General features: G+C 40.2%; 1 protein-coding gene across 2 annotated transcripts in view; it reads right to left on the reverse strand.

Annotated features, from left to right (window-relative positions):
• The window catches only part of GABRB3 (gamma-aminobutyric acid type A receptor subunit beta3), a 231,380-nt gene extending 212,963 nt beyond the window's left edge, over positions 1-18,417 (reverse strand). Inside the window, exons 1-3 of one of the 2 annotated variants that reach the window (XM_033852634.2) lie at positions 18,338-18,417; positions 17,449-17,540; positions 17,166-17,233 (exon numbers count right to left, since the gene is read on the reverse strand). In XM_033852634.2, coding sequence (XP_033708525.1) covers positions 17,166-17,233; positions 17,449-17,540; positions 18,338-18,417 — 240 coding nt within the window. Of the gene's footprint in view, positions 1-17,165; positions 17,234-17,448; positions 17,541-17,668; positions 17,749-18,337 lie in introns of those variants that run through there. The other variant, XM_033852633.2, reaches the window with a different exon arrangement.
• Between the last annotated feature and the right edge of the window lie 1,102 nt (positions 18,418-19,519).

A 19,519-nucleotide genomic window follows, 5' to 3' on the forward strand; every position in this document is an offset into this window, starting at 1 on the left:
CCCATAGGAAGACTATAGGAAAGAGCCTAATGAAGAGGGAGATATGTTGCAAAGGAGACAGCGAATGTGGACACAGGAAAAGCCAAAACGCAGAGCACAGAGAGCAAGAATAATTTCTGATGGGAGGAGAAACATCTTCCTCTGAGAAAGACACGGGGGAAGGGCCCCTGCATCCTGCAAGCCCACACTGTAATCTTCTGAGGGAAACAAAATTTGAGTTCAACAGCAAGGAAAGATGGGAAGTGAGAATGGAGGCCTTAAGGGGAGAGAACGCTCTGCATAGAGAGGACAATGCATTAAATAATAAAATTACTGGGAGACTTCTTGTGGTCAGAGACATTTCTGCTAGTGGACAGGCTTGTGACACTTTGACCAACATCGTTTTGAAGGCTGGGCAAGAGCTAAACACAACCATCATGTTAAAGGGCTAGAGAAACTTGAAGTAGATTTCTTTGGTGTCTAGGATGAGAGGTAGAACCAGTGCTTAAGGACGAATAAAACTAAAATTGCTGACAGGGCAGAAGAATGGGAAAGAAAGACAAGTGGACAGTGAAAAGAGTCTTCTCAAAAGCAGATGGCTCCTTTGGTCAAACGTGTGACCTTCATGTAAAAAGAAGATTAAAAAAAAATAGAGCTCGGGGTAGGTGAAAATTTTTATAAATTTTTATAAATATGGGGCTGTTCCTGAATGACTTTCACTGAGATGCTATTTCTGGGCATGATGGCAGGATTCAAATCAGAGCAGTGAGGAAAAATGGTTACGCATTCATCTCATAATCGATGTGGAAAAATCCAAATATAATTTGGATTTAAATTCTCTTCCGATTAAATGTTAATGATCACTTAAATTTTTTTCTCTGCATCAGTAGAGCAAACTTTGGATCAGATTAAATTTTATCTGATTTTTTCCTCATTAACTATGAAAAATAGTCCCCTAAAAATGTTACCCATGTAGGTAAAGTTAATACTTCATTGAACAAAACCTCAGATTAATCAGCTGTGCCCTTCGGATCAGCCTCACGCACTCTGCACACACAAGGCCCCACCCACACCACGCCAGCCCCGCCCACACGAGGCCCCTCAACTTCCCCACACTTGCCAGGGGCCCCACATATTCTAACACCCAAAGGATCAAGGTTCTGCCCGGTTACTGAGATTAATTATGGGGCTATGTTGAATTTTAAATGTTGTGGTAAAATCTGATAATGTGGGCTTCCAGGTAAAAATGGTCAACTGTGACCTCAAAACCCCTAAAAATAATTTTTTTTTCCAATTTCTTAGGCATGATTTCTGAGAAAATTCTAGTATTCAAATGTAAAAGTTATTTGGGGAATTAGAATTTATTCTATTTCATTCAAAACAGTGACCTGAACTTGTGCTGTTCCTTACATATATATCAGAATACCAAATATAAAATTAAGATAAAGTCAATTTTAATATAAAGCCAAATTATTTGTATATTTTTCTTGTTAGATGACGTTGTGTTGGAGTCATGGTAAAGTTAAGAATAGTTTTGGGGTTTAACTCAATTTTGTGAGCTATTATTCTCTTTCCATTTACCAAAAGATACACTTATTCTAGAATATTAGCTATAAAACATTTTTTAGGCAAATCAGTGGGACCCCAAACCAGCAGATCCTTTCTTGAAAGCTACTCAGTTATGTGTCTCAAACACCTTAAAAATATTCATACTATTTGACTTAGTAATCCTACTTAATGAAATGTTTCTCAAGGAAAATATGCATAATAATTCATGCACAAGGATATTCATCAAAATACTATTTAGTCTAGCAAGTAGCCTAAATATTCAATAGGAAAATATTAAGTATATTATTCATCCATGCAAGGAAATACCATACAGTTTTTAAAATATCAGTAAAATATGTTCAGTAGCATGGAAGTCTCTATAACATAGTTACATAGAAAAGCGTGATAATAACTTATGCATACAGTGTGTAAAAAATAGTACATACATATCATATGTGCATGAAAAAAAAAACAAAAGAAATACATCCAAATGTATTTTTCTATCTGTTCTAAATTTTCTTAGTGGGCAACTAATTTTTTTTTTAATTTTGGAAAACAGTGGACACTATTTTGTGAAAGCAGTAAAGGTACAGTGAGAACCTAAGTTCTCAACAGGCAGTCATACTGACATCTCCAGCCATGTGGGCCTTCTTTTCACAATATAAAGTCAGAGAACACTCCTGCACCTGACCCAATGTTAAAGAACATGGAATGCAAACACAAAGTCACCTGTGTTATGTATAAAAATCCATGGGTGTTCTGATCATTTACAGCTGGATAAGGGAGAATTTCTGCCTTCCTCCCATCACACCTGAAAAGAACATGCATCAAAGTATCTGGTAAGGCCTGCAGCTCTGAAAACACCTGGGGTTTCGGCACAGGTTCTGAGTAGATTGTAAACCCTCTTAGTGACTCTGTACCTTAGGCGGCTGCCCCCCAGGAGGATGATGGGCTCCAATTCAGGAACTCAAACACCCCCAGTGGTTCCAATTTTTCAAAGGAAAATGTAAGAAGAGCAGAAGTAAACAATTTAATTTTTCTTTTGCACAGTACAAACTGGCATATATCTACTCTTTAATTAAACATGACTAAATGTCCCAGTATCTCAAGTATTTAAAGAATCAAAAATCCAGTTTCTTGTAACACTTTTACCATGTTTTGCTATTTCAATACCACCCATAGCTCCCTTATGTCTTTTCCATGCCATCTAGTCCTATTCACTTTCCTCCAAACTGCTTTTCAGAACACTCTCAGCATTTCCTCTTTCCTCATCCCCACCTTCACTGTCACTGTCCTCCCACGTCTGCACAGGTTGATGATTATTGAGTGACTCACTCCTGAGCTCCAGGCAAGCACCCTCTCCTCCTGAGCTTCTGCACAACTTCATGTGGTGCTGAGTGCCTGCCAGAGTTTCAAGTCTGAAGTGCCAGAGGCAACATGTGATAAGATGTGCTAAACTGGAGACACGTGGAAAAGCCCAAACTATTATCATTTAGATCTATGATGCTGAGTGTTTCTTTGGCATATGAAAGCAGTTATACACTAGTTAAGTCACCTCTTAAATATGAAGTATTTAGAGTGAAGGAGACAGCACAAGAATATGCTCATCAGCACAGAACAGGTGAACCAAAAAGCCATGAAAAACAACACAAGAGGAATTATTAAGTTATATTAGTTATTTTGAGAATTAAAAAAGGAAAAGTTCATTGCATTGCCTCTCCCCAACTAGTTCCAGAGTTGACTTATGAATGCAAGATGCTTTCATAAGCCTGGAACTTTAAAAATCTATACATACAGCTTATTTTGGACTAACCTATTAGAATAAGTGTAAATTAGATATAGCACTTCACTCTGAAGCAACAAAAGTAGTGTTCTGCCATAAATATTCACAAAATCGGCCCCTTACACTCCTGTTTTCTACCATCGCAACAGGCTCTACTGTCAGTGTGATAGAATTCTACGATGTTTTCTATTTCAGGGTTTTGTCATGATTATTGGTCTCACCACTTCTATTACAATGTAGATAATCACACAAAAAAATCTCTATAGAAGTGTGATCTAGAAACACTCACACTTACCTGACAGAAAATATTGTGTTGGCCAAAAAGTTCATTCGGGTTTTTCCATAACATCTAACAACGTAAGATGTTATGGAAAAACCCGAACGAACTTTTGGCCAACCCAATAGTTCAGTAACATGTGAAACTGATGTGTGAGTCCTTCCCCTGGGTAACTGACAGTTTCTATTAATACTATAGCATGAGTAAATTCCGATTTTCTGTTTGCACATTATTGCGTAATCAAGTACAGTCTTGGGCAAAGGTTGGCATATCAGGAAATTGGATGTCAATTAATAGATGCTTGCTTTCCTGTCAGCCTTTGTTTAACAAATTTCATTCCGCTTTCTTCTGAAGTATGTTGGAGAAAAAAAAGAGGCTTTTCCTTAGTGGTTTTAGAAACTGAAAGGTATGATAAAAGGAGAGAAATTACTGAGCCAATTTGATGCTTGGGGTACTGAAATTTTTCATTCAAAATCCCAGAAAGATAAATGGAGAGAAAAACTGGCAGGTAAGACCCCCATTTCTTATCTCATCAGGGGAGATGTCATTCAGATAAGTAGCCAAGAGACTAGGAAGGACATCTACCCCCCTTATTTGACCTTTTCACCTTAATCTCAGTAAACCAGCTGATGCCCAGGACCTGTACCCACACTGGTCCTCAGAGTTGGTGCTACCCAAAGTGCACTAACTCAATTACACTTGGAACAAAGTGTCTCCCCTTTTAATGTCTGAACTTTGCTAGTCCAGACTAGCTGCCATACCCCTCTTGCTCTGGGAGAGAAAGAAAGGAAAAAAAAAAACTTTGAGGAACATCTATGCATGGGGCTACCACTGTAGATAAATTATTTCTAAGTGCTAAGTTAGGAAATCGGTTATTTACTGTCTTTACTGTGCTACAATTTCTCCTAACCAGATACTACAATCCATTATTAGCAGGATTTCACCTACAGTAAATAAATATGAAGTAAACACTTTGAAAATTATTAACATTTTTTTGGTCATTGATTACATCCAAGTTTGAGTCACATCCAAGTTTGAGTCACACTATACATTCTGATCTGTATAATTCTAAATAGGTAATTTCCTAGTTATATAATAATTTGCACTTCCATATTTTTCCTCTTTCAGAATAAAATTAAACAATTTTACATATCTCATTTTGCAATCTCTAGTTCAGGCAAGCCCAAGTCTTTATCCCTATATCCACACAGGTTTTCTTGCTTGGATTTTATGTATAATAATTTTGCTTTAAATGAGGCAAGGAATCAAGAAAGAGGTAGAACATGGTAAAAACTTTATTTTTTGTAGAGAGGCCACAATATGCAACTACCTTTGAGGTCTAAGCTTACAGTTATCTTCACGAAATGCTAGCTAATCATCCCAAACTGACTGAGGGCAGTACAGGTAACTCTGACTCAGCCCACACCCTCTTCCTTTCCGACTGACTACGAACTCAAGCAATATTAAAATTATGTCACAGAAATACCACAGAAGACTCAAAACTGTTGCATGAATTACATTCATGTAGAATTTTTGAAAAATCTGAATATGGACAATTTGGTACCCAGTAGCATTAACTGACATTTCCAAATTGAGTTATTTTTCTTAGATGATAATGGAAAGGTCATGGTTTGGATAAAACAGAAGCATTTTAACAGCCCGCTAGTTTTCACTCATAAATTAGTGACTCTGAATTCAAACCAAAAACTAAACATCACCATGTTTGAAACACAAAAATTAATGACCATGGGTACAGACTGTAAATCCCACTGTTTATGTATGACATGTCCCAGGCTTGCAGTGCACAGCACAGGTAACTTGGGGAAAATGGGCCATGCTTTGACTATAAGGCTGCAAGCTGCCAGATGACCACCACTAGGATACCCAATTAAACTACACACAGTATCAAATGATAAGAAGCAGCGGTCTGTGCAATGCAAACAGAAGGTCCCTTAGGTTTTTAACTGCTCACAGACTCTAAGAAACCACAGAAATCAGAGCTAGAAGGCAAGTTAAAGAATCAATTTTAATATACTTGTTAAAAAAGAAATGATCAGATCGAGGACCACTGAGTCTGAATGACTTGCCAAAGTTAACACAAACCCTTCTGGAATCTGAGAGTTTGGATGACCAACTCTTTTCCACTGCCAAGGGCAATCTTGAGAGTTAGACCCCCTGTGGTCTCTAAAGGTAAAATAGCCTGGAGTACTGAGGAAATTACCTAGATAATTAAAATTCCAAAGAGCTTGCTCAAGCTTTGAGACTAGCTTTTCAATCATAAACACAAGCTTTGGGGCAATAAAGTGTAATGATAAATAAAGCACGACTTAGGGGGAAAAAAATCTATAGATATATAATATTTCCAAAACAAGAGCCCTCCTTTTTTAAACCAGCTCCCTATGCTTCTAAATGCCAGAAACAAACAAACAAACAAACAAAACCTATTATCCTTATAATCAATTAGCACTTTTGCACCTCTACATTTCTGGATCTACTTTGGTTTCTTCACCCATTATTACCAGTCAAGCCCAGATCCCCAGTGGGGTCTCCTCAGTGCCGACTGAGCAATACTGTCCTCTTATAATATTCCTGTGGTTCTGGAACAGTCCAGAAGATACATCTGCCCTCTGGGCTATTGTCACTGACTATTCATGAACAGGTATAGACTCTTCATAGAACTATAGAGAATTAGTCATACAGGGAATTTTAGCGATGTCTTACTCCAGGGGATGTTAAAATGTTTATCACCAGAACCTTTCAACCGAAGAGAATCTTATTTTTAAAGAGAATCTTACTTTACATATAAATATGAATAACATAAATTATATAGTATACAGTATACTATATAATTTCATTATACATAATATATATTGTAGATTATAATAAATATCTGTTTATGCAATATGTAGATTATAATAAATATCTATTTATGTAATATATTCAAACATACATGTCAACCCTCCCTAGTGGAATGCAGAATCACAGCACTGCCTGTTCTTCCTGCCCCAAGAAGGAATCTCCAGCCTTCCAAGAAAGCACTGGTCAAGCCCAACAGCCTCAAAGAGACATATTTTGTTCTCAAAATTAACCTACTATTGTTGTCCCAAGAGCCTTTTTTGCATCCTCTCTTGCTCAACACAACTCTCTCTGCTTCTAAATCATTTACTCCTGTAATATTTACAAGAAAACAAGAAGGCTTGAAACACAGAATCTACCTTCAATGTGACAGAGAGTATTATTATAGAAGAAAATCTTTGTGTTTTTTATCAATCTAATTATGAAATGCTTAAGCTTCATTTCCAGAAAATATTACCCATTCCCATATGCAATGATACATTTTTTGTCAGAATTGTATCTTCTGTGCTGTTTGGACATGGGCACCAAAAGAGGCTTTGTTAATGCAGTAATTTCCTCAGTTATCATTCCTGGGGACTGGCCATATTAAAGCTCATTCTAATTCAATCGGTTAGACCCACATTTCCTAAACTGTGTTCTACAGAAGACTTCATGAATAAGTGTTAATAAGGTCCACCATCCCCTCACAAAGAAAAAAATCCCCAAACATATATTTTAAATATTGAATTCTTCGCCCCTCTCATTGAAGATTTACAAAAATCATTAGTATATTAAAGGGCTTGACAGTTCCTACAATAAAGAAACCTATTTTACATCTCTCTAACATAATTTCCAATATTATTTGAGCAGAAACACTGATTATGGGGCACACATGTACACTCTATATAACAGCGTTCTCTTAAGCAACCATTATTTTAGCCCATACCACAAGAAATTACATTCTCACAGGGAATTTTGGTGCCCAGGGCCAAAGGAAAAATTCAGAAATGAAAACTCATTCAATGGCACAATCAAATATAGCCTCACACCAATGAATTATCCACAGAATGTTTAACAGCATAAAAAGGAATACAGCACAATCAGTCCTGCTCCTCATACACTCAGTTATTCCCAGCCTCTTTCTAGTATGTACACTGCTTTGGAAAGGCAAAGCACAGACTACACCAATGATGAGAAATTTTGCTTGGAGGGCACTTATCTGTGTCAACCCCTGTAATCAATCTAACACCACAGAGGGCTTCTTGGTCTATACCTTTCGAACCACTAGTCTAGACCATAGGAATGGCACTGTTTTCCATAATTCAGATGTCTTTTCTGTGACAAGTTCACAGGAATCCTTCTGTGTAAAGCTATGGCTAATTTTATGTGCTTGACAAACATACAAATAAGGGAATCTCTCCGATAAAACAAACACAACATACAGCTTTACCACAAGGGTCGTGTGCTACACAAATGCATTTAACAAGTATTTACCAAGCATATTCTACACGACAGGCACTGCGCTTGGTGACCAGTTTAGTCTTTCAACCTGATATATGGATGTATCTCTCAGATGGATTTTTAGAGTCACCAGGATTGGAAAAAAATCAATGATATTACAATGAATTACTCAAATTGTTGTTTCTTTTTAAAACAATTTTTGGTTTGCATGGACTCATAGATTCACACACACAAACAACTTGTAATGATGGGTGACCCAGAAAAGTTGTTCCCTCTACTGATTAAAGTTATCAATTGTAAAATCTAATTCAAAAAATTAAATTTTAAAAGAAGAGTGATGTGATGTTGAATTAAGTAACAAACATTTTATACATATGTATCAAACAGAGTTATATAGCTTTAAACCAGTAAATTTTGTTATCCTTTTAAGTCAATTCAAAATAAAACAAATGTATTTCATGTCATGAATGATAGCATGAGGATTTAGCAAATATTTTACATAAAAGGAATTCTTTCATTGTAGAACTGAGGTAAAATATGATGATGTTGTAATCATTAGAATCCATATCCTCTCTTAGATTGAATGGACAAGCACAAATTAGAGTTTTTAAAGAACTATGACATTCTCATATCTTAATCTTATTCCTATTCATCTGAAACATTAGTTCCATGCATGCTAAGGTTTTTGTTAATTATATTAACGCTTCTGTGTGATACTTAAGTTCAATGGAAAAATGTAAAAAGGGATACATGCATTAATGCTTACAAATGGCTTCTATTTCTTAATGCAGTCTCTGGGTAACCAAGGGAATAAGAGAATTCTATCAATACATCCCCCACCACAGAGATCGGAGGCTAGCTCTCCGTCTTGAATTGACAGGACTGAGCAAAATGCCAAGAGATGAAACCTATTTTAGTCCTAGTCTTCCCAATTTTGCAGCTAGAGAATCTTCTTAATGGCTGGCATAAATGGCCCAGAAGTAAACTGTGCTGGAAAGCTAGCAAACGAATGAAAACCAATGCAGTTCCACTGCACTGCTGAGCGGCCATCAGAAAGTGAATGCAGAGCCCAATGAATCCCAATATAAGAACCACCAAAACTTCCCTATCATATAGAAAAGCTCGAACCACATATATTTCCAATTAGACACAAAACTTTGAGTGTACAAAGGCACTAGTGACTGGTGTTTGAAATATACACACTAACCCTTACACAGGCTGTATATCACAGAACCACCGCAATACTTCCCTCTTTTCTGCTTTGAAATCAGTGTAAAGCCTCTCCAGTGAAGGGGATGACCGCTATAGAACATTTGACAGCTTGACAAGCTGTCACTTGACAGCACTTGACACTTGACAGTATTAAACTGTGTACAATTATACAAATTCTGATCAAATTAAGTCCCCTAAAGTAAAAACTATATACATCACATTTAGCCTATAAAAGGTTCTTCTTGGTCATTAGCCCAAATTCTAGGTTATAAAAATATTTCATTGGAAAGCTACCTGCCTATTTATTCATGCACTTACATATTTATTCATTCATTCATTCTTCATTCATATATTTTCTTTCAACCAAAATCTAATAATGCTATATATATATATAGAGACACTAGTGTATATTAGATATTGGTTGAAAGAAAATATATGAATGAAGAATGATACCTATCATGTGTCAGGCACTATGCAAGGGCTGTTCTTAGACACAGATCTGCCTGATGGAGCTTACAGTCTTAAGGGGGAGAAAAATGCAGAAGAAAGCCTCTAAGCAAACAAGCACAACAGAATCATATTTAACACTCTGATAGTGTTACAAGGAAAGACTAAGAGTTCATGGAAAAGTTAATTGGAAGATCCACTTTAGATGGCAATGAAGGTCATGGAAAAAGGTAAAATCTCATGAGGGCCTAACAGAGCATTTTTTTTATTGCTCTGTAGCATAATGAGGTAGAAAGAACAAAGAAATAGGACCAAGTCCCAGCTTTGCCTTTGTAGTAAGTCAGTGCTATTCCTGAGGCTATTTTCTCACCTGAACAATGGAGATGAGATTAACACCTACCTATAAGATACACTTCACTAAGCTGATCATGTTTGATGATCAAATACGACAAAATACCTGAAGTATTTCATCAACTGCGTAATGACATAAAACTATTGTTAGCTGTCATCTCCCTAAGTTACACCTCAACATGTATTATAAGAAAATTTTAAAGGTTCCAAATGGTCAATAGGCTTCATTTATTTAAAACAAACGTTCAGTAGGCTTCAAAGCACAATGATAGTATATATGATATGATTCAGAACCCGTAGGAGAAAGAAGGGTTCTGCTACCAATGGAAGAAAAGGAGAGCTATTACAGATAACAGATTGTACAAAGTCAAATGTTGAATTCATACTGCTTTACTGGTAAGAACATAAAGTTTTTAATATGTAAATAAGCAGATTTACGCCATTAATTCAAACGAAATACTTACTTCTATGTGCAGTACAACATAGGATCCCTCAGCCTGGCACAGGCTCTAGGAAGAGGTTGCTCACAACAAGGAAATGTGTGTAAGATCCATCTTTTAAGAGATGCAGCAATGTAAGCTTTACAACTTCCCTGAGGGGAAAGACAAGAAGCATTCTCTTTGCTCCCCATACCATTCCTTCTAATATTAAACACAAACCTCCCTTCATAAAGAGTGTATTATGTAAGGGTTATTCTCATCCACCTCTGAAGTTCATTATATGCTTTCTTATCAGTGCCCCAGCATTGATGTTTGATCGTAACTTAGGCACAAACACACTTCCAGGGAAAAGTAATGTCCTCAATAAATAATCTTACTTCCTAAATGCAGCAACCTGTAACCAAATGCCAACATGCTCATTGTACCTTACCCATGGAGTGCCTTTCATGTAAGCAGTTTTCCAAACCCAACTGGGTCAGAGAAACACTTTTTCCTTTCTGCTGAGTCATCCCCCAGCTTACTTGGTAATAAGAGCATTAGCACATTTCCAACCTTTAAAATGCTAGTAAGAGGGACTTCCCTGGTGGTCCAGTGGCTAAGACTCCGTGCTCCCAAGGAGGGGGCCTAGGTTCAGTCCCTGGTCAGGGAACTAGGTCCCATGTGCTGCAACTAACAGTGCAACTAAGACCCGACGCAACCATATAAATAAATAAATATTTTTTTTAAAAATGCTAGTAACAATTCATATGCAAACTCTGAATGCAGCCGGAGCCTCTCTAGAGAAATCAGTAAAGGACAGTTCTCTAACGTGTTTGTTTGGCTGTGATCTTGTGGATGTCTTTACCTCAATTTTCTGTGTAGAGTTAAGCCCTTTGTGCTATTACTTTGGCAATTTTGTGGGGATGCCATGGGCATCTGGGAAGCCTGAGACTGAATTACTGAGTGTTAAATGACTTGCCTAAGGCTAGATGTTCCCATAAACCTGGAAACAGGACCGGAAACTCCCAATCCCATTAGGCTCTTTTCAGCACACAGCTGGACTCCTGGGATTCAGCTCCTCTGCCTGAGGACCTGGCCAGGTACTGGGCACTGGGTACCCCTTCAGCATTCACTAGGGGCAGAGCAACCCTAGATTCTGCAGCAGGAGGAGGGGAGTTGATTAACATAAGTTTGATCGAAAATGCCTAAAGCTGAATTCTCCAGGTGATCCCAGCTCACTCTATCCAAGGAAACCCTCTCCTCTTTCCCACTCTTCTGAAAAGGGGAAAGACAAAATGAGTGCAAATGTTTACGTGTTGTGTTCATGAGTAAGACTGCACCCATTTTACAGTGATGCAGTGCCAAAGCTGCTTGCTGAGATGTGCTAAAACCATATTCTTATGTACCATACTTATTTTACACTGAGACATTAGAAAACAAGTGGATTTTCTAAGAGGAAAATACAACAAATGACAAAGGAATACAATACAACAAGCATAAGGGACAAATCTGCTTCTCATAATAACTAAAGACACATTTATATGTCACCTAAAAGGAGCTCACAACTAAAATAATCCTGTAGTTACATTTTCATTGGGATGAGCTTTTTTTTTTTTTTTTTGGCTGCATTGGGTCTTCGTTGCTGCACGTGGGCTTTTCTCTAGTTGCGGTGAATGGGGCTACTCTTTGTTGCAGTGCACGGGCTTCTCATTGCAGTGACTTCTCTTGTTGCGGACCACGGGCTCTAGGCACCCGGGCTTCAGTAGTTGTGGCACACGGGCTCAGGAGTTGTGGCTCACAGGCTCTAGAGTGCAGGCTCAGTAGTTGTGGCGCATGGGCTTAGTTGCTCCACAGCATGTGGGATCTTCCCGGACAAGGGCTCAAACCCATGTCCCCTGCATTGGCAGGCGGATTCTTAACCACTGCACCACCAGGGAAGTCCCAGGATGAGCTAATTTTAATAGATGAATTAAGTACAGAATAATAACAAAATACAAGTTAAATCATAGAAAATTAGTATTTATATTACTAGAGTTTGAGTCTAGCTTTATATTCTCAGTACTTTATAGTTAATTAAGTAGAAATCAAGTATGTGTAGTTTCTTTCTGAATTAACAAATCAAACAGTGGCTTCTTCTAATTATTCAAATTAAAAAAGAACTCATATGACTTACTTTAAAATACTGTTTTTATTTTTTAACTAATTGATTTTTTAAAGAGTTCTAGACCTGCTTCACTCTCTCAGTAAAAAGTACTATTTTTAAATTAAAATTTCCTAGTTGTTTTATATTTTTAGTATTTCCTTATATTTCCTATATTTTCAATAATTTTTGTCCACTTATTCATCCCTCCATCTATCTATTCAACACACACTTGGACCAGTGCTAAGCACCAGAATTATAACACATGCATATAAAAGTTTTCAGTAGACAGTGTTCTTCCATAAGTACAATCTCTCTTAATCCGCCTGCCAGTGCAGGGGAAATGGGTTTGAGCCTCCTCCGGGAGGATCCCACATGCCGCTGAGCAACTCAACCCGTGCACCACAACTACTGAGCCTGTGCTCTAGAGCCCACAAGCCACAACTACTGAGCCCGCGCACCACAACTACTGAAGCCCTCATGCCTAGAGCCTGTGCTCCGCAACAAGAGAAGCCACTGCAGTGAGAAGCCTACACACCGCAACAAAGAGTAGCTCCCACTTGCCACAACTAGAGAAAGCCTGCACACAGCAACGAAAACCCAAAAATAAATAAATAAATAATAAATAAACTTAAAAGAAAAGAAAGTAATATGTAAACTAAATCCCAATAATTACGTAACCATGTATAGTTTTAAAAGATTGTTTGAAATTTTAAAACAAGAGCTAGAGAACAAGGGAAGTTATGTAAAAGAAAATGGTTTTTTGTTTGACTTCTGTCAAGTCAGCTAACTAAAAAGTAAGAAGTGGCAAATTAGGAGTTTGGGATTATCATATACACATTACTATATATAAAATAGATAAACAACAAGGACCTACTGTATAGCACAGGGAACTATACTCAATATCTTGTAATAACCTATAATGGAAAAGAATCTGAAAAAGAATATATATATGTATGTATGTATATACATGTATACATATACATGTATAACTGAGTCACTTTGCTGTACACTAGAAACTAACACAACATTGTAAATTAACTATATCAATTTTAAAAAAGTACGTGAAAAGAAAAATTAGAAGATTAGGAACAATGGAAATGTAGACTATCTCCTTTATCAGTGAAACATGTTATGGTAAAATAATGTTAAGTATTAAAATATTAAAATCCATTTTTAGATTGTTAATACAAAACACCAAAATGCACAATGACATATACATGTATATGCATAATGTATCTAATTATTTAATTCTTTGAGGTCAGAGGCATTATTTGGAGGCATTATCTATATGCACAATCAACAGATAAAGACTGTGCTTTATAATAGTTTAAAGAGAAAAGTAACAATATTCTTTATATTCACCCCCAACATGCTCACTGACAAGCACATATCTGTCCCATCTTGAGATATACATGTTTTGCATATCTTTATTTCAGATATTAATGAATCTTTATTTCACTAAATATATGTTTTCAAAAGCATATCTATGAAATTTTGAGAAGAAAATTTCAAAGAACAACTTTCTATGATCATTTACCCTGAATTTTCTAGTGAACTTTGCTCTTCTAACTCATCATTCTCACTCCTCTATCTAAATTAACATTTTGGCCAAAATATTCATTCTAAACCACATCTTAAATCATGTCAATCACCTGCTTAAAAACATTTACAGGCTCCTTAATTTTTGAAAATTAACATCTGAAACCCTTGGCAAGGCAGAGAAGGGCCTAGGTGAACAGGGGTTTGTCCTACTTTTCCAATTTCATCTTTTGAGTCTCCTTCACAATCTCCTATCCTGCAGATCTATCCATCAGTAGTTTTGCCAATTTCTTCCCTAACCCAGAACATCCTCTTCTATCTATGCCAGTCACAATTCTATTCCCCACTATTCACCCACCCAATTTAGATATCATTTCTTAAGTTCTTTCATTAGGCTTTCCATGTCAGAAGTAATCTCAATATATCTCTCTCTCCCCCTCCCTCTTTCTGCCTCCTTCCCTCCCTTCTTCCTTCCCTCTCTCTCTTAGGCCATACCCCTTTCTTTTGTTCCTCTAAATGGGACTCACCTACTTTTGTTACAACTATTTGACATATCTCCTCTACTAGCTGTACCATCCTTAAAGCAAGACCATTTCTTATTTAGTTTCATAAGCTAACAACACTTAGTTTTGTGAAACTAGTAAGGTGATTAAGGAAGCTCATAAATATAATTCATTGTTTTTAAGCAACATGATTGAGTGATGGGTTTAATCTTATGCTCACATACTCTCTGTTCTTTCCCTATAAAATGTTACCTCCAAAATGATACTTAATCATTGCTATATTTGAAGTTCCTTCAATTAAAAAAAATCAAATATCATAGCTATGATCATGAGCTATGATCCTGATCACGAGTTAAGGGAAATCAGATTTTTCTAGCGAATGGTTTTACTAATCCACTTGTGGAAGATATTTCAGATGCCAGTCAGTACATCTGTCCAATGGCCTTCAATCTCCCATCCCATCAATCCCCAGTTTTTCTTTATAATAAACTTAGTGTAGAGAACCACAAAAATTTCCATCATGAGAATGCAAAAAAAAAAGCATACAAGTATACTATGGCTACATTATGCATAATTACTGGCTTTGGGATATGCGCTTAAAGATTATCCAATATAATGGTTTGTATCCTCGATTTGCTTTCTATTATTGGTTCCAGAGAAAATTGGGACACCTCAATTCATAGTGCATGAATTAGGCAATTACTTATGAAGTTTTTAAGGTACTAAGTATCAGCATGATGTCTAAACTAGTGGATAACTAAGTTTAAAAATTAATTTAAAGAAAATTTGCAATGATCTACAACAAGACATTCTCCCCATTCCCCTGGTTGTTTTAGTAATATACAGAGTTCTTAAAGCGCCACATCAGTATATTCTCTCCATCATTTGACATCCAATATAATTTTTGACATAAAAATCCACTAAATAACTCGATTAACTTCTGTACAAAACTGTCTTCTCTATAGAATGTGCAGTTGCCAATAAAGGAAATCACAGACTACAGAGTAAATCTTGAATATATTAACTTGTTTCCTTAAGGTCATAAAACAAAACATATTTTGACAGAATTATTTTTACAAAATTACAAAAAGTAAAATATATGTGATGTTTTTAGTGTAATGTATGTAAAGTCTGTTTCTTGCTAACGCTTTTATTATTAACACTTTATTTATTTATTTATTTACTATTAACACTTGTATATAAATGTCCTTAGTGATATACATTGAAAGAAAGGTACTTTTTTTTAAAATCACACATTATAATTTTAAAATCTTTAGGTTAAGAGTGAAAAATTGATAAAAAATATAGTTTCGTGTAGTCAGATTTCTTTCTACAAAATCCATACTAGGATATATTTTTAAATATATCTTGTTAAACAGTCTATTTAAAAATCATGGTTTTAGTTTATTTGTAAACAACCACATTTCTATGTTATTGCAATGTTTCTCAAAATATTGTTCACAAAACACCTGCTTAAAAAAAATCTGGAGCACTAGTTTTAAATGCAGAGACCCCCAGATTCCACTCCACACCACTGGATCAGAATCAGAGCCTGGGAGCATGCATTTAAAACAAGTTTGCCCATGTGGCTCTGATGTCCAGCAGACTGGAGAAATCTATCGAGTCTATCTCATGCCTCATTATATTCTCGGTGTTATATTTTAGAAAAAAAGTTGCCAAACGATTTCTTCAAAAAAATATATTTTTTCCAAATTCTCATTCTTATAATTTCTAAAGTGTCACTCAACAGAAACTTAAACCCGTTTCCAAATCCCCTGGTATTTCAGCTCAATTAACAAATGAAAGGGGTCATTTTTCTCCTTATTGCCTGTTGTCTTAAAGGATCCTGAGCAAAAGCCCGTGACACCCACTTCGCACCTCGGGACACGGACCTCCACTTTCCACAGGTCAGAATACTGAATTCCGTCACCGTTAACACCGTTAACATAGCCCTAAGGGACACTTGGTTCCCTCGCCTTCGACTCTCCGGGCAGAGAAAGCCCGTAAGCTGCCCAGGTCCTCCAGTTCTCAGAGCCGCCCGGGCCGTCAGCACCTCTGACAGAGCCTGGTGGATGGGGACCGGGTTTCACTGTCACGAGCCTGCCCTCGGAAAAGCCACTGACACCAAGGAAACTGACCCGAGACAGCCAGGAACACACAGACCCACCGCCCACCGCGCTTTCCGGCGGCCAGTACCTCTTTCCAAAAGACAACAAAGGAACCCTTAAGCAGCTCTTACCTAGTATACGAGCCACCCCCACAACTCTCCTCTCCTCCCCCGCTCCCCGGCGCCTGTTGCTAAGGAGGCGAGAAGGCACTGGGGCAGCCTCAGGACCAGGGGACCGACGGCGGGAGGAGCTGGCAGTACCAGGGCGGCGGTGAAAGCCCAGCCTCGGGTGAGCCCAGGACCCCTTCCTATGGCGGGAAGGGTGCGCCCTCCGCGCGGCTCTGACGCCAACGACTACCCCCGCGCACTCAGGCGGGCGGAGGGAGCCTCGAGAACAGGAGACCTGCGCCCGGGAGCGCCGCTCCCTCTGCGGGCCCGGGAAGCTCGGCCCGGGAAGCTCAGCCCGGCAGAGGAGGCCTCTGGCCCGGTACTGTGGACGCCTGTGGGCCCAGACAGCGGGGCAGGGGCTCGGGGACAGCCCTGGGGAGGGCAGGCACTCACCATGTTGACTTCGGAAACCATGTCTATGCTGGCGATGTCGATGTTCATCCCCACGCAGACCGGGGGACCTGCGGGAAGCGCACGACACGGTGATCAGCCTGGCTCGGGCACCGGCTGCAGCTGCTCTGAGGATGGGGGGCTATCCGAGGAGGGGGTGCAAGCGAAGTGCCCCCCTCCCCACCCCGCCGCAGCTCGGCGGAAGCGGCCCCCGCCTCCCTCCTCCACCCAGGCCGCCAGCGCGGTGGGTCGCGCTGCCCGCAGCGGCCGCGCACACCCTACTTACCCCCGAAGTCGGGTCTTAGGCGAATGTCGTAGCCTTTCAACAGCTTGTCCACCGTCTCCTTCACAAAGGACATGTTCCCAGGATCGTTCACGCTGCGGGAGGGATGGGGGCCAGAGAGAGCGAGGTCAGGCGGCGGCTCACCCGCCAGCGCCCAGCGCGCACACCCGCGCGCCCTGCCCGGCGCCCGGCCCGCTTCCCGTCAACCCACCCGCGACCCTACCTCTGGGCGCAGCACACCACCGCCACCAGCACTGGGGCCGAGAAGATGCCGAAAAGCCTTCCTCCCGCAAAGCCCCACATCCCTCCGCCGCGCCCCGGCACGGGGGAGGGGGCGCCCCGCCGCCGTCGCGACCCGCAGCCGGGGCTGCTCCTGCTGCTGCCGCCGCCGCCGCGCTGGCCCGGAGCGGAGGAGGGCGCAGGGGGAGGGGGAGGGGAGGAGGAGGAGGAGCGGGCGCGGGGAGAGGAGGAGCAGCGGGCGCGGGAGCTAGGGGAGGGGGGAGGAGAGAGAGCGAGCCGGAGGCCGAGCCGGAGGCCGAGCGCTGCCTCCTGCCTCGGCAGCTGCGGAGCGAGACCCGAAGCCCGGCCGGGGACAGCAAGCCGGAGCCGCGGCTGCGCGGCGCAGGGCAGGGCTGGCGCTGCCAGCTCCTCTGGGCTCCGTGAGACCCAGGAAGGAGAGGATCATCGGCGACGGCGACGTGGGCAGAGACCGCGAAGGAAACGCTCTCCGCTTCCCCCCGCCCCCTCCCCGGCCCGACCCCTACGCTACGACCCCCGCCCAGCTGCGGCTCAGGCCGAGCCCACGAGTGCAGCGGAGCGCCGCTGCCCGCGGGACTGCGAGCTACGGAGCAGAGAGGGAGGCTGTGTGGCCCGGGGGAAGCCCCTACCTCACCTGCGGGGCTCTGAGCCTCGCGTCCCCAGGGTCCAGGAGAGCCAGATGGGCAGCAGGAGAGCCGGGAGCCTGGAGCACATGGCGCTGCTCCTCTGACCTAACCTGTGTGGGATCCGCTCTCCCCCACAGTCACCGAGCATTCTAACAGCGATGCGGGGATCCCCGCCCCTGCCCCCACCCACGGGCTTTCCCGCCTGACCCGTCATCCAGCCCCTTGCATGGCGGCCCGATTAATTATTTATGCAATATAAAACCATTTTTTAAATTGGTTCTTTAAACTATTACTCTCACCCCCTGAACATTTCATGTGAGCCCTGTGCCCTCCCTACTTAACATAAATACATTTATAATGAGTGTTAAAGAGAGGCCTGGATATGCACGTTTGCTTTATTAACGGGAAGCTGGAGTCCGAATCAGACGTGGAGACCCTGGACTATCATCCCAGGAATGGGAAAATAATGTGCCTTTTCTGGTGCAGCCTGGAGCTGTCCGTGGTTCTTAGTATAAGGCAAGGAACCTCGTTTTCGCTATGACTGGCCCCCATCCTTTGGTTCTCATCTTAGAAGAGAACCTCCTGCGCCTTGGCCAAGAAACAGACCGATGTGCACCACGGTCCACCCTGCCCTGTATGTCACCACTGTGTACCTGAGGAATGTCTGCTCACCCAGAGTCATAGGTCATATATTTTTCTTTACTGAATGGTCCTCTGTGCTTCACACTTCTAATACTGAAGAAGATGATTACACATTCCTACTTGTGGTCAACCAAAAACACTTACAAATCAAGTCCATTTTCTGCTTGATAGGCTACCTTGGGCCATTCCAGGACCTAATGAATGGTTAATTATACGTAACTGCTTCTCTGTATTAATTACTTTTTCTACAAAGCTTAAGGTTTTCTTTTCTATTGTCAAGACTTTATATGGGTAAATATCTAAATCTAGGCCCTGGTTCTCAAGTTGGCATGTTTCTGACATTAATTTTAAATATCATTGCCTTTTTTAAAAAAATCAAAAATTTTATTTTTGGAACAGAAAATGTAACCACAGAAGTTGAATGGTTGGTATTAAGATAAGGTTAAGAGATAAATTTAGCTCCCTAATTATTTTCTGGAAAAGTCTATTTACAACTACTTGTATTCTGTGTCCTGTTCATGTGCAATGGAATTATCAGGAAACTTAGA

This window comes from Tursiops truncatus, chromosome 2 (genome assembly GCF_011762595.2).
Source record: "Tursiops truncatus isolate mTurTru1 chromosome 2, mTurTru1.mat.Y, whole genome shotgun sequence".
Lineage (NCBI taxonomy): Eukaryota > Metazoa > Chordata > Mammalia > Artiodactyla > Delphinidae > Tursiops > Tursiops truncatus.